The following is a 14,642-nucleotide window of genomic DNA, read 5'->3' as shown; positions in this document are numbered from 1 at the left end:
TTATTACTTCTCTTCTGACACATTGTTTCAATAAAACATGTTTTTCCCTTTGATACATGCATGTACCGTAAAAATTTCAGCAGCCGTAAAAAGGTAAAGGAACACGGAGCGGCTGTACTGATGAATCTTTCATCAAAATTACAGACTGTGTTTTGTAACCTGATTGGCCAATCTAGATACTCGGCGGTGTATCCCACAGCACAATTCCCACACTAAGTAGGCACTCAAAAAAAAAAAAGATGCTGTGCTTGCTGACAAGCTGTAAATTGGTTCCACATTAGATGGAAAAGAAGTGTTCCAAAAATAAATTGGAATATGCCTGTCCTATCACTGACTGAATTAAATAATCTTTCAGAAAAGATGATTAAAGGAAATTACACAAATACGTCACCAGGCAAGAACAACACTGCACTGTTTAATCCAATTAACTAATAATTATTACTTCCATTTCTTGTTATTGGAAAAGAGGAAAAACTGCGCTGGCGCTGACTGGAGCTGTTTATATGGCAGCTCAATTTTCCTGGAACCCATAAATCCACGTTCCTTCCAGAGTTCTTCCATTGTGTCCTTTTCTGTTCTACATTAAATATTAACATGAATTACCTTTAATACTGTGTTTTATGTTGAGTGTGTAGGCCTGCAAAAAAAAAAAAAAAAAAAAAAAAAAGGACTACTGTATTAAAAAAGTGTTGAAGTCATTGCGTATGACCTTGATCAGAAAAGTCTACAGCTGGCCCTCATCACAAGCCAGCTGGGAGTATTTGATTCAGATCCACTTTTCCATTTCAGATAGAAATTTCCCTTTTGAAAATTCACAGGAGAAGAAAAAGGGAGGGGATGGGAGGGGACCTTGTCAGAAGTGAGGCTGATATGTCTGCAGCTAGTCTGAGGGGCCCAGGGACGCAGATCCTCACCGCCCTGAGTCTATTCTTTGATATCAAATAGGTGAGCAGAGTGGGTGTTTGCAGTGAGTCTGACCTGAACGGTGAGGGAGCAGGAGGCGCTGCGAGGGGGCAGTCCTCTGTCGGTGGCTGTCACCGCCAGAGTGTACTCGGCTCGTTCCGAGTGGCTGAGAGGAGACGACGAACGCAGCTCGCCGGTGTTTGCGTTCAAAGAGAAGCGCTCAGCTCTGGGACCTAGAAGAGACAGCGAGTCCAAACTCTGACTTGAGATGAAGTGCGTAGGAGGCCTTAACACACAAACCCAAAGCATTAACCTGAATCCACTTTCAACAACGTAAAACATACAAGAACAAGAAGCACTCTGAAAGGCGGCTCACTCTCTGAGCATTATTTACTTTTAAGAGAATAGTATTGTATTTTGTTTATATTTTTAAATGTACTTTAAGGTACTTTTTTGGCCCTGTTGAAACTCACTTTAATAAACTTGACATAAATTTGAGTGTAATTATTTTTTATTATTTATTTATTTATGTGGATTATTTTTCTTTATTTATCCCCATGCATCATTCCCTATGCTGTCAATACAATCAATGGCAGTAAGAAACATAGTTTTAAATAACTCCATGCAACTTTATTATTACTTTGACCTGCAGATCAATCTACTGACCTTAAGAGAGAGGTCAGAGGTCAAATGTGGCCTGACATTTTAAATCTTTATACAGTACTTTCCATACTGTATGTTGACAATAAACACCACACTTGTAAGAATCATAGTTTCTAAGTTATGAGGCTTAATAAATCATTAAGGTGACCTTGAGGACCTCGGTGGATGTGAGCCAAATGTTAATGGATTGCTGTCATGTTTACAGACAGAATGATACACATGCAAACATTGCCAAAAACATAACCTCCTCGGCGGAGGCAAAAAGCATAAAATAAAAAGACTGATGGAAAATATATTTCTTTAGATGTGTCCGTACTATACCTGACAGAGAATATATTATGGTGCCATTCTCTCCTTCGTCGGGGTCTTTGGCTTGCAGTGTGCCCAGTACAACACCAGAAGGCTGACCTTCTGTCACCTACGGGTTAAACAACCAGATTTTCACTGCATCACTCCAACGATTTACTTTCTGCCTAACAACATCTCTGTTCTCGTGACGTTACCTGAATGATGATGTTTTTCCCTGACTGACTGTGGATGAAAACAGGGTCATTGTCATTGTCATCCAGTACAGTGATGAAGGCTGTGCCTGTGGCACTACGGGGGGGTGAACCTCCATCTTGCACCACCACCACCAGCTGGTAACTAGACTGCTGCTCTCTGTCCAGGGTCATCCTTGTGCTGATCTCACCTGGGGACAGAAGTAGATAAATGAGAGGGATTTTATGCACAGGCACAAGTCCACTGGAATGATGATGAATCTTAAGCGCCAGCAGGCTTTGATCAGCAACACATAAGTAATAGACATGAGCAGCGTGCAGATATGTTCGTACGTGCACACGCAGACACATATTCACGCATGCAGAAAAGTGTTTGAAAGGTTGGCAGATGCTCTGGAGACTCATCTCCGCTAGAAGATGATCACAAATCAGAGCCTGAGTCTCCACCTGTGGACTAACAGGCTCAGCAGGCCAATTAGAACTCAGCAGGACGCTTAACGGTGCTGTCACCATGATCTGACTAATTTATGACAGTGCAGAGGGGCAATCTCAGTCTCTCATCTTTTAGAGATGTCTCCGCGAGTTGACTAAATTGTGCTTTTCCACAAGTTTGTGGACAGACATGCGGCTCATGTAAAATGGAACTCCTTCTCTGAGCTCAGCTTATCTTTAATACAATTTTACAGGCAAATCAAATTGATGTGATGAAGCTGATCAGTTCAAATTTTCAAGCATTCTCATATTTTAATTGGCTGCTTTTTTAAATGAACCCAAATAAGCCACATTGTAACACTTGTCCGACTGACTCATCTCAGTGCATAAACGTTTCAGTTAACCTGTGTGGATGTTGATCTGAAAATGGCGGTCAGGGTGCAGAAAGCGGTAACTGAGGCGTCCGTTGGGGCCGCTGTCGCGATCTGTGGCCAGCACGTGACCGAAGCCTGTTCCCGGAGGCAGGTTCTCTCTCACAGCCATGAAGACCCTTTCCTGCGTGAGCCGAGGAGAGTTGTCGTTCTCGTCGGTCACTGAAATCCGCACTGTGGCGCTGCCTGTCTTCTTTAGCTGTCCGTGGCCCGTACTGGCTAGCACCGTCAGGAGATACATGTCCTTGACTTCCCTGTCCAGAGCACTCTTCACAAAGAGCCAGCCGCTGTCTACAGCAATGCCAAAGCCTGCAGCATCTCCATCTGGGCGCAGGTGATATGCCAGAGGACTGAAGTGCCCTGAGGTGGGGCTTTCTCTGTTCAAAGCTCTGACTTGCAGAAAGCGAGTGCTTATTGGAGTTCCTTCTTTTAGCTCCACACGGTATGTGAGGGTATCAAACAGAGGACCGTGGTCGTTCTCTGCCTGAACATGGACCACGAGCATAAAGGTGGCGCTTAGTTGGGGTACTCCGCTATCCTTGGCAATAACCTGGAGGTCATAACGGGGGGTATTCTCATAAGAGAGGCTCCCTACCAATCGAATCTCTCCACTGCTGCGCTCTATGCTAAAGATCCTCTGGATTCCACTTGGAGAAGAGAGGTCAAAGGAGAGCTGCCCATTGACTCCTGAGTCTCTGTCCTCAGCTTGGACACGATACACCACCGTGCCCATTTCTGTTTGCTCCGGCAGCAGCAGAGACTCTGAGGATGAGGGCAGAAAAACGGGTGGATTATCGTTTACATCTGCAATGGTAATATGGACACGGGTCTGGCCAAAGGCAGGAGGATTGCCGCTGCGGGCCTGCACCTCCAGATCAAGAGCTGACTGGGCTTCATGATCCAGGGGAAGACTGGTCCTTAGTGCCCCTGTGTCGTGATCAACTGTAAAGTAGCCTGCGGGGTCTCCAGAGCTGATGGTGTAGGAAATATCTCTAGAGGTGCCTGACAAGGGAGAAAGGTGCAAGACGAAAACATGTCAGTGAAATAAAAACTTTATTTTTGACACGTGCGATGTCAGATTCAGGCGTCTGTAGTCCCCACCTGTTTTAGTGTTGGCCTGGACGATCCCCACAGCTGTCCCACGCAGGACATCCTCTGACACAGTGAAGTAGTACTGATTTTTTTCAAACACCGGCGGTGCCACTAGCCCCGCCACCACACTAATATTAACTCTGGCATTCACTAAGGCAACCAGACCACCACCGTCCTGAGCAGAGATAACCATTGGAATGACAGAGTTGGCCTTCCCATAGACGGATCGAGACAGTGAGATCACGCCTACAAAAAAGGAGTCAAAGACAACATATTAACAGGCAAGTTTTACACCAAATAACATCATAAATTGTTATTATTTCTATAAAAAGTACAGTGCAAGAATGGGGAAAAAACACATATATGCCAACCTGTGTCTTTGTTGAGAGTAAAGTATGGGGAGGCCCCTCCAGGCACTGTTTTGTATGTAATTCGCCCGTTCTCTCCTGAGTCGGGGTCATAGGCTGTCACCCTGACAACAGATGTCCCAGGGGTGCTCTGCGTGCTCAAACTAACAGCATAGCTGAGCGGGTAGAAAGCGGGTCTGTTATCATTAATGTCGACCAGATCCACCCTGACATAGGCTACTGAGCTCAGTCCACCCTGCAGAGGAAACAAAAAGCTCTTTTGTTATACCTTCACGTATTAAATCATGAACAGTAAAAACATACCTGAAAGCAGGATTTAGGCCACATTAACGGTGGAGGTAAAACCCAGCAGTAAACCCAGTTAAAATTTCGATGTATGGCGTAGCCTCTAAAATATAGTCCCAGGAGATTCGTGCAGGGACACAGATTGATAGTTTCCCTTGGGAAAGAGCAATATGTCATGACCCGTGGAGGGTGAGAGGGCTTGCTGCAGCCCAAGCCTGTTTCATAGGCTTTTCATTCGCAGACATACAGTGCAGGCTTTTCATTTGGACCAGGTGGCAAAAACGAGGAAGGCGGCAGTCCAACTTGTTAAAATATTACTGCCTGACAGTTGAGGTATTTCTCCTTCTGATTGCTTTAACATGCCCACAGTAATTTTCTTTCATTTTTAACGTTTTCGTCTTTAAGTATTTTTTGGCAGTTAGTGCACAGGATGTTATACTAACTTACGAGTAAGCCTACCTACCATGGAGAACTATTCAAACTTTTTTTTTCTCTTTTGACAACTCAAAGGTTTTTTTTCTGCACGGTTGGCCACATCTTTGCTCTCCCGTCTATAAGAAAAGCATGGCTGCTGTGTTTATGGGATTACACTGCAGCTCAGTGGATTCATAATTTCAAAGGGCGGTGGCTTACCCCATCGACTGCAGTAACAGTAAAATCGAAGCTGGTTGGCCCCTGATCTCTGTCTACTGCAGCACTGGTGCAGATCTGGCCTGTCTCCTTGCCGATGATGAACTGAGAGGGAACAGCACTGTTAATGCCGGAGCCAAGAGAGTAGGTGATCAAGCCAAAGGAGCCGCTGTCTGCATCTGCCGCGGTCACCTGCAGGGAGGAAAACACGCTGTCGTTAAGCAGTCAAGCATCGCACATCACGATTAAAACTGATTAAGTTGGAAGGGAAATATCTTACTGGATAAACTAAGCAGTTTCCATATCCAATTACATTACTCTAAATCCTCATTAGATCAAAACTAATTTCTATTAGTTGTAGGAGTCATTGCAATCCACAAAGTGAAACAGGAGCACCGTACCGGGTGCCTTTGAAAGCATCTTTGGATCCGTTCTTTTGTTGTTTATCCGAGCCAGAGCATGAGCCAAACAGGCCCTCTGGCAGAAAGGAGCTCTGAGGGAATGAAGGAGGGGGGGGACAGGAAGGAGGATGACTTCTACAGACTCTGGGAGGCCTGCCAGTGGGAAAAACTGCCTGCTCCTAGAGTGGTGTCTGTCTGCAAAGGACAAGGGCGACCGGGCAGTGGTGGGATACCACACATTACACTTCAGTGCAATGCATTATAACCTAATGTGATGTCCCGCTTGTGGCCTGGTTTTAATAATGCTGCACATTTAACGGGGGATAGAACCACTGGAGCTACAAAAAGAGCTCCCAAGCCTTCAGCCAAGAGGCCAACTCAATTACTGTAGGATCTCCCAAGACAGCACAAGGCAAACACACCAATCAGATCAACCCCTGGGTACCAGCAGCTTAATTGTTAGCAAGTGTTGGCTCTAGATCGCAGATTAGAGTAGGGTTAAAACCTCCCAAGCTGATTACAATTCTTCTTTCTTCCATGTTTTATAAATTAATCCTTTTAGTAAAAACACTAATTGGAATAAAATTGAAGCTCGTATAATGCTCTAGTGCTCCAACATGCAGCAGCAGGGAACCTCATCAGAAACAGTGTCAAGAAAACTCAGGCAAGCCTTGTTTATTATCAAATGACTTTTCTTAAAGATGGTAGTGGTATGGCTGCAAATAGATGGAAATCATTCACTTGAGGTGATGAAGGTTGGTCTGCAATAATTCAGCCTTCATCTCTTTCCTGAGCAGATGGCAGATGGGGGGGACTCAGCAGAGAGCCCCCTCATGACTGTAACTCCTAACAGAGGGTGAGTGGGGTGTTGGAGTGTGAGAGCCGTAAGGCTGGGAGAGGCGCAAGCCAAAGAGAGGAATAATAAACCACACGAGGAAAGGGGAAACCAAGAGCAATACAAGAAAAGCTCCTCTTTTAATGCTCCAAGACTGTCGCTTACCTTTTTATCATTTAGCAGGAGAGCAAGTTATTTATAACAACCCCAAAGCTTTATGTGTTTGCTTTACTCATATTTGTGTGCTGAGTGTCAGCTGGAGGGGAAAGTGAAGGAGCCCTTTAGTGTGAAAAACTGAATGTTGTTAAAGAAAAAGATAGCAGATATGCAACAGGCATTTCCCAGCAGATCTGAAAGGATGCATTTCCTCTCTTGTGACTGACCCTCATTATGGCAGCTACTGACTGCAGAAGCTATGCTTGTTTTTTCCATTTTAAGCACAACCTTTCATAAAAACATACTTTTTTTTTAAGTACACCCACACACAGTGTATACAAGTCACATTCAGAAAGCATATCCATACATTTATGGTATGAAAACTTAAAAAAAATGTACTTGGTGAGGTGGTAAGGTGTGTTTTTTTTTTCTGTTCAGATCTAAAGAACAGCTCACATTAAAATGTGGCTGTTTTTTGACTTTGCTGTCCGCTAAAGTAAACCGTGGGGAGGACCACCACAAAAATGTTCCTAACAACAAATCTAATGAGACACTTAAATCACCCTCAGCCAGCTGAAAATGGGCATTTTAAAGAAGCTAACAAAGGTAAAGTGGCTAAAGCTAACCCAGAGCTCAGAGGCAGCCAGCAGGAGCTAAAGGATCAACGCAGTTAGGAGGAAAATTATGTAGAAAAAAACAAAAAAGTTGATACCCTGTTATCTTATAAACACAGTGGAAAATGATGCAAGTAACTGACATTTGCTTTGTTCTATAAATCTGTTGCACCTGCTTTTGTTCAGTGAGGTCAAACGTGTCAGGCAGAGATGGGTGTACAGCATCAGAGCACTTTATTTTCAGTAGTTTCAGTGAGAGACGAACCTGCAACCAGTTGCAGTTTTAAGGGAAACTGTGAAGTTTGATAATTTATTGTGGAAAAGTAGATTTTTTTTTTCTTGTATGTGCTGTCAGTTTTAATGATTACTGGCAAAATCAGAAATCAGACTCGACCTAGAAAATTGTAACGAGTGCGTCTCTGATTAAGCCGGCACAAACGTGTCAAATAAACATGTTTATTGTCTGTTACAAGAAACTTTTTCCATCTTTGTAGATGATTGCAAATGTACTTTTAAAAAAAATCTCTATTTATTTGTTATTATTTTAAGGCTTAAAGTTTTCATCATTGTGGCCAGTTTGAGTCATAAGTAGGTATTTGACTGTGTCTGTGGTGTTGGTGCCTTTTGGATCATTTTAATGGAAGTGCTGCACAGTAAGAAGCTTGTGCTCCAGTTCAGTAATAAAATAGCATTTTAGTACTATGTTACAAGCTGTTAATTAGCCCGTATCATTGAGAATGAATCTGTGGACGCACCTTGCTGACCAAGTTTGAAGTCTTAACTGAAAAAAAAAAAAAAAAAAAGGCCAGAGCTAAAGTGGAGGCATAAAAACTAAACTCCATGAATCAATGGGAAATAGTGGCTACATCTATGTTTCATATACAGTCATTGACTGCAACCTAGCAATAAATTAAAAAAAGATAAATTAATAGCTGAGCAAGTGTAAACCCCAGAAGATAAAACAAGATTGTATAAAAGTGATGAATAAAATCTTTTTTGGTATGTTGCATAATGCTACAGTGCAATAATGTCACAGCGAGGAGTCGTGCATTATTCATACTTGTTTATGTCCCCTTTCATGCATTCTTGGTTTAATCGTCATTCTTTTCTAACTTTTTGTACTATATATAATTTTCAGAAAGCAGATTAAGGCTTTAACCTCAACCACATATGCATATTGTAAATTTTAAAACTGGTAACCAAACAAGCCATTTAACATCTGCTCGATAGAAATAGAAATTCTCCGCCCAATACAGGGCAGAAAAATACCAGTCTCCGTTATGCTGCATCCATCATGAATATCAGGTGCCTCTGTTTCAGTTTCCCACTGACTTTGTGATCTCCCCTCTGCAGTGTATAGGTATTACACAAACCTATTTTTATTGGATTAAAAGTTCAAAAGCGAGAGTAAGCTTAGATCATCACCAGCAGCCAGCAGCATTCTCCCTACACTTCATGTATGTGAGTGAGGCATGATGGGAGCTGTCTTATCAGCAGGGGAAAGGCAACCTTTGGCTGAGTCCTTAGTAAAACAAGCTGGAAAAATCCAAAGATAACTCGGGAACTTTGTGGTTCTCCCATCAGACTCCAGAGGAGCCTTCCAGAAGAGACTTTCTGACTGACTGACTGTCCAGTCAAGAGCACAGAACTCACAGGAGAGAACATGCCTTTGTATATTTATGTATAACATGTCCAAATGAAATAATGAGCTCGAGGCTTTTTGGTGCTCCATTGTTTTCTGAACCGCCTAATATCCTAACACTTTGGTCTGGGAAAGAGCCTGTCCTGAAAAGAACCAGGCCAGGATGGGGTGACTTAGGTAACCTCTATTTTTGGATATGAAATTTCCTAAAATCCACTTCATAATAATTGAATGTGGCTTTCCAGTTCTCGATCATAAATGTATGAGGTTAATAGAAACACATGCATGTGTGACCTTATTTGCCCATGCTACTGCTGCTTGCTCCACCTTCGTTGTGCAGCCGTGCATAAAAACCACACTGTGGAAAGAACTAGTGCAAAAAACCTGCGAGTAAATGAATGATGCAAAGCTGAACCCACTGAAGCCAACAAGGGGTGAATTGAAGGCAATGTAGTTTTTAATCACGCACCCCGTATTTTAGAGTGCCCAGTCAAACAAATCCATCTCACGTATTCCTCAGCACAACCAGCCAATCAGGACCGCGGGTCTGCCAATCCAAACAGGCCGCAAATGACGGAGTGCACATGTAAATGTTTGCCAACTGGGAAATCATCACACACATCAATCAAACTCTGCGTGCACATGTCCTGCGAGTGTACCTTAGATGCGTAAGCAAAGACACAAACGTACAAACACTGGGAATAAAGCGATTGCTCATCTCGGTCTCGTGATGCCTGCAGAGCGAGATCGAGTTAATCCTGAACTCCGATGACTTCAAACTCCAAATATTTTTCTGTATTCTCTTTGCAAACATACAAAGAATTAGCATGCAGCAGTATCAGCAGGACTAAGGCCCAAAATTAAAGAAGATGCAGCAACAGTTTTAGAAAATACTGGATGACATTTCTAAATATCTTAAGCTCATATTTATGGCTGAGCTTGCTTTTATCTTTCTTGGATAGTGCTGATACTTACATATGTGGGCCAGACAGCTGATGTGGGCTTAAAGAAGTATTGCGTGGATGTTAAACAGGAAAACGTTTTCATCCTTAGGTTTAGAATAAAGGGGGATCTCGTTTAGCGAATGATGAAGATTTATTAAAGGTAAGGGTAGTTAGTGCTCCACCCACTACATCAATTTTAGCTGCCATATTTATGATGTGTAACTTTAATGGCAGTGACGCTGCAGTTTCTGACTATATCACACCCAGTCACATCCATTTTTCCACCCCAAAATGGCAAATTTCATTCAAAAATAATAATCTGTATCACGCGTAACTTTAATGACAGCTGCACAGATGTGACAAATTAAGCTTGTAATAGCAGGACTCCCACAGGAGCAAACAGCAGGATAATGCGAGAGATTGATAAAGTGACAAGCAGATCATTAAAGACAGTAGAAGCAAAGAGGAAAGAGTAGGCTCAAAGAAGTAAAACGCGTGGGTGTGCTGCAGAAATCTGGACTAAGAAACGCTTTGAGCTTTCACAGCTGGTGAGAAGCCCTGCGCACTGCTCTCTCTCTATTGTCCTGGCATCACTTCTGAAGAGAGCAGAGACGAGGAAAACGAGGTGGAGACCTCCTAAAGGCCTCTCTCGCTGGCCGCTTAAGTAGCAGATGGGCAGGTCGGAGACTTTGTGACATGTCCCCCCACCACACCAAAGACCCAGACAGAGACCACACCCGGGCCGGTGGAAGGAAGAAGCCCTCTCACTGTTGACAAATATATCAGAACTCTAAACATTTGCAGCACAGACAGTACCGCCTGGATTAGGACCAAGCATATGTGAAAGATTTCAGCGGTTACTCATGAGACAAAAAGCTGAAATCTTCACAGCATAGTTTAAGACATGTGTAAGGCCTATAAAACGGTGACATTAAATACGGCCGGACTGTGCCCTGTGATGTCTGGCTGCTTTGTGTAAGTGTGATAAAGGTAATGAAATGCCCTGTTGTGTACACAGAGAAGTCTACATATGGCAAAGCAAGAGCAGAGAACACGGTGTCCCTGTGGTGCTGCAATCAGGGTGCCAAACTGTAAAGATACAGCAACATCAGGACCAGTTGAAGGATGTGTGTTGACAGAGGAGTATCCTGTGTATTCATCCTGTTTCAATCATCCTGGGAACTTGTGTAAAGTTAATAGCAGCTCATAAATTTTTGATATTTTCACCAAATATTTGTACACAAGAAATAAGTGCTACTCAAAGATATCAAGAATCACCCTCTGGCAAATATTAACATCCACAGTGAATTTAAAGAAATAAAACCGTCCTTTCTCTGTGGTAATTGGTTCCAACTGCCCTCGCAGGGGGAACGAGCCAAGAAACACCAACAGCCTCCGAGGCACCGGTGCTGATGTTGGAAAAAGCTAAAGAGTGACTTGAAGAAAGTGTGAGTGGGACTGAAGGATTAATACACAGAACCACACGTTTAAACCTCACGGCTTTTGTAGTGAAAGGTAAATAAAAAAGCTCGGGCTGGGAGCACATCCTTCTGACAGCTAAAACAATTCTATTTGGAAACAATATAACAATTTAGGTGCAACTCTTAATTATTGTTATGCCTCAGCGTCAATGCGCTGGCACTGACAGTATCAAACATCTGATCATCGCTTACAGAACAGCAGCTTTAAACACTTTTATTCATTATTAGCAATTTAAATTCACATAACCTTCAAGTCTCTCTGCATGACTTGAACATGAACTATCTTTTCCAGATTTGATTCCTCTGTCCAGATGTACATAAAGCACATCTGCTATACTGGGTATCCCAGTCGAACACAGTATAACTGTCAAAGTCAGTAACCGTCTTAATCGCACCACTTTCTCCAATAAATATGATGTTTCCCAGTTGCCAAATCATATAATCACAGAGTGTCCTTTCACAAAGGTGATGTTCCAACTGCCTTTGCAGGGGGAATGACTGAAGCAGAGCCATTAATAAAGCTCCTTTACGCATGCTTAAACATAAACATGACAGGTAAGCTTTGAGATTCCTTTTAAAATTCCTGCTTAACTTGGTTTGCAGCAGCTAAGCGGCAGATTGCCAGCGACCCGCTCTGCCCTGCCTTCCTTTTGGCCTGTTTGTGTGGCGGGTCTCCTGCAAGCACTGGAGGGCTGTGGCTCATTTCCGGCCGGTGGCACTGGCGACACCTGGGCCCAATGTGTGCCGATGCTCTATATTAAGTGCGCACAGCTCATTTGATGGGTAGCTCTCCTCCCTGAGACTCCCTGGTTGTCTCAACTTGTTTAAGGCACAAAAGAAACTCCTTTCTGACACAAAAATACAACAAAAGAGCTGATTTCCTAATCAGCAGCGGTTCCACTGAGTGCTGCTTCTTATTCCTCTCTGACTGAAGCACAGAGACGGAGGACCTGGGTTAAAGGCAGCAGGTTACAACATTATAAGGACCACATATCTGGCAAAACGACTGAGGGGAGGGGTATAATGACACTTGAAGCTAGACTGCAGACAAGGGAAAAGTCTTTCCTACAGTAGGTAAAGAAAGTTGAGACATCATATCATAGGCGTCACATCAGTGCATTTATTGTGATATAAAACACAATGTAAGAACATTAAGCAAAAGTCCTTTGGGATTTTAATTTTCCAGAGATGATTTTGGGAACATCCACCTCCCCAAAACAGGGCTTGCTAGTTTAACATTTGTTACTGAAAACCTTTAATTTTAAGTATCTTTTAATTATAACACAGTACTGGTTCTTGAGCCAGCACTCATTTCTTTATATTTTGCCTCCAAGGAGCCAGAAATTCTCAGGATTTTTTAAGCAATAATTCTTCAGGCTTTCTGCAGGTTTTTCAAAGTTTGTCTTTGGACATTGGCTCCTTTTTCACTCATTTTCAGTCCAGTCCTTGTACCGAACAATTTTTTGTGGAAAGTTTGTTTGTTAAGCCACTGAAAACTGACCTATGAGTCATTCATGCATAAAAAAGGTGCCTAACTCAAAGACTGAATCAGTGTTGCGACAATTTAGCAAAGAACCAATTTCAAATGGCATCTTTAAGCACTTTGTTGTTGGCAGTGTGTCACAAAAACACATCATTTGTACCATTTCTGTAGTTGAATCTGTGAAAAATGCCAAAATAGCACAGTTTGACAGGCATAAAATAATATTGTTGCACCAAGATCGTTCCCAAAGAGCTATTACCCGAGTGTGTCCTTAAAAATCTGAGGAAACTGAATGAGTGGAGCACAAAAGAAGAAGTGGCAGACCTAAAAAAAATAAAACAGATGAACAGTAAAAGGAAAAAAATCCAGCAAAGACCCTCAGTTGAAGGGCCAGATAGAGGAGCCTGTCTTCTGCCTCAGTTTAATCATTTCAATGACTGCAAAATTACCTGCCACAGCTGCCTCGAAGGCATTGTGGATTTTCTTGTTCACTTTTTTTTTAAAATCAAGTGGCTCCATCATTTAGTGGTTAACACATTCACCTAACACACACGGAGGACAGAAAAGAGGGGAAGACTTTTGCACAATACAGGTAAGAAAATACTTAATACTGTATTAATATAATACTATGTTGGAGACCTGTCTGATTGTGCTGTAATCCTGTTACAGGACTTTTCATACAACCTGGAATCCACACTATAAACAAGCCTGTAAAATGACTAAAAGACAAAATCATGAATAAAGCTGTTACTCAGGAACAAATGCACTACTGTTGACCAATAATGTAAAAAATATTTTTACCTTTTACGTGGTATTATAATTTAAAAAAGTTTCCATCACAAGTCTCAGTGGAGTTTCAAAACATAATTCTTAGTAATCAAGTCATAGCTTAGCATGCATTATCATAAATTTGCCCAAATGAAGCTCAAATAAACAAGCACCCTGACAGTGGCTCATTTTTCCTTTTTTATTTATAAAGAAGGAATCAAACAACATAAGCAATGTAGAGTCTAAATAAATAAAGAAAAAATGTATTTTACAGTACCTATATTTTATATCCAGGCGCTCTTTGTAGTTTGCAATTTAGGAGTTGTGAAAAAAAGTTCAGTTGTTAGGTGGCCCATATTTTTTTTCATTAGACTTTCCTCTAAATCTGAAGCGTCTGTCTTTCATCTGGACTTTGCATCTGGAAGTCATTAAGCATCTAACCATTTAAGGAGAGAGAGGCTCCAAAAAAACAGGCAAAACGAGCAGAGGGGAGAGGTACCGCGCTGCTAAAGGGAAAAGGTACAACTAATAGAAATGGAGAGGGAGTGGTATTTAAGAACAGACATGCAATATTATTTTTCATCTTTGAAATCGTGTGCGCAAGTTAATACATTACAAACTCAACACAGTAATGATGATTAAAAAGCCGACCAAGTCTGAGGAAGTAAAAACTTCACAGGTCCAAAGAAAAAGAAATATGACTACTTTGAAAACTACTTGAAAGTGTTTTTAAAGTTATGCTTGAGAGTGCGAACCTATTCAATGAGAGCCTTGGCCCCAAAAGGTAAACTGAGAAATCTGATTTGTACTTATTAAAAAAAATATATCCTGAATAAAGTCCGCTTTCTTTAAAGTGGATTTATTTGAATTAAAACTTGAAAATAATGCGTGAAAAGGTCTGCGTGCCAAGCAGGGAGGAGTTTGCCGTTATAGGCAGCTCTAGCCACAAATTACAAACTCCTTCCACATGACAACAAGGACGGTTCTCGTAGGTTAGTCACAGGAATCAAACCA

At 42.1% G+C, this 14,642-nt stretch overlaps 1 protein-coding gene across 1 annotated transcript in view; it reads right to left on the bottom strand.

The window, feature by feature from the left end:
• The window catches only part of LOC115790681 (protocadherin-16-like), a 79,111-nt gene that overhangs the window by 14,198 nt on the left and 50,271 nt on the right, over positions 1-14,642 (bottom strand). Inside the window, exons 3-9 of the mRNA XM_030744561.1 lie at positions 5,308-5,496; positions 4,393-4,624; positions 4,031-4,267; positions 2,903-3,931; positions 2,070-2,257; positions 1,888-1,984; positions 979-1,136 (exon numbers count right to left, since the gene is read on the bottom strand). Coding sequence (XP_030600421.1) covers positions 979-1,136; positions 1,888-1,984; positions 2,070-2,257; positions 2,903-3,931; positions 4,031-4,267; positions 4,393-4,624; positions 5,308-5,496 — 2,130 coding nt within the window. The remainder of the gene's footprint in view (positions 1-978; positions 1,137-1,887; positions 1,985-2,069; positions 2,258-2,902; positions 3,932-4,030; positions 4,268-4,392; positions 4,625-5,307; positions 5,497-14,642) is intronic.

This window comes from Archocentrus centrarchus, chromosome 13 (assembly GCF_007364275.1).
Source record: "Archocentrus centrarchus isolate MPI-CPG fArcCen1 chromosome 13, fArcCen1, whole genome shotgun sequence".
Taxonomy (NCBI): Eukaryota; Metazoa; Chordata; class Actinopteri; order Cichliformes; family Cichlidae; genus Archocentrus; species Archocentrus centrarchus.
Note: the sequence above shows the minus strand (reverse complement) of the source record. Positions and strands in the feature narration are given on the sequence as shown.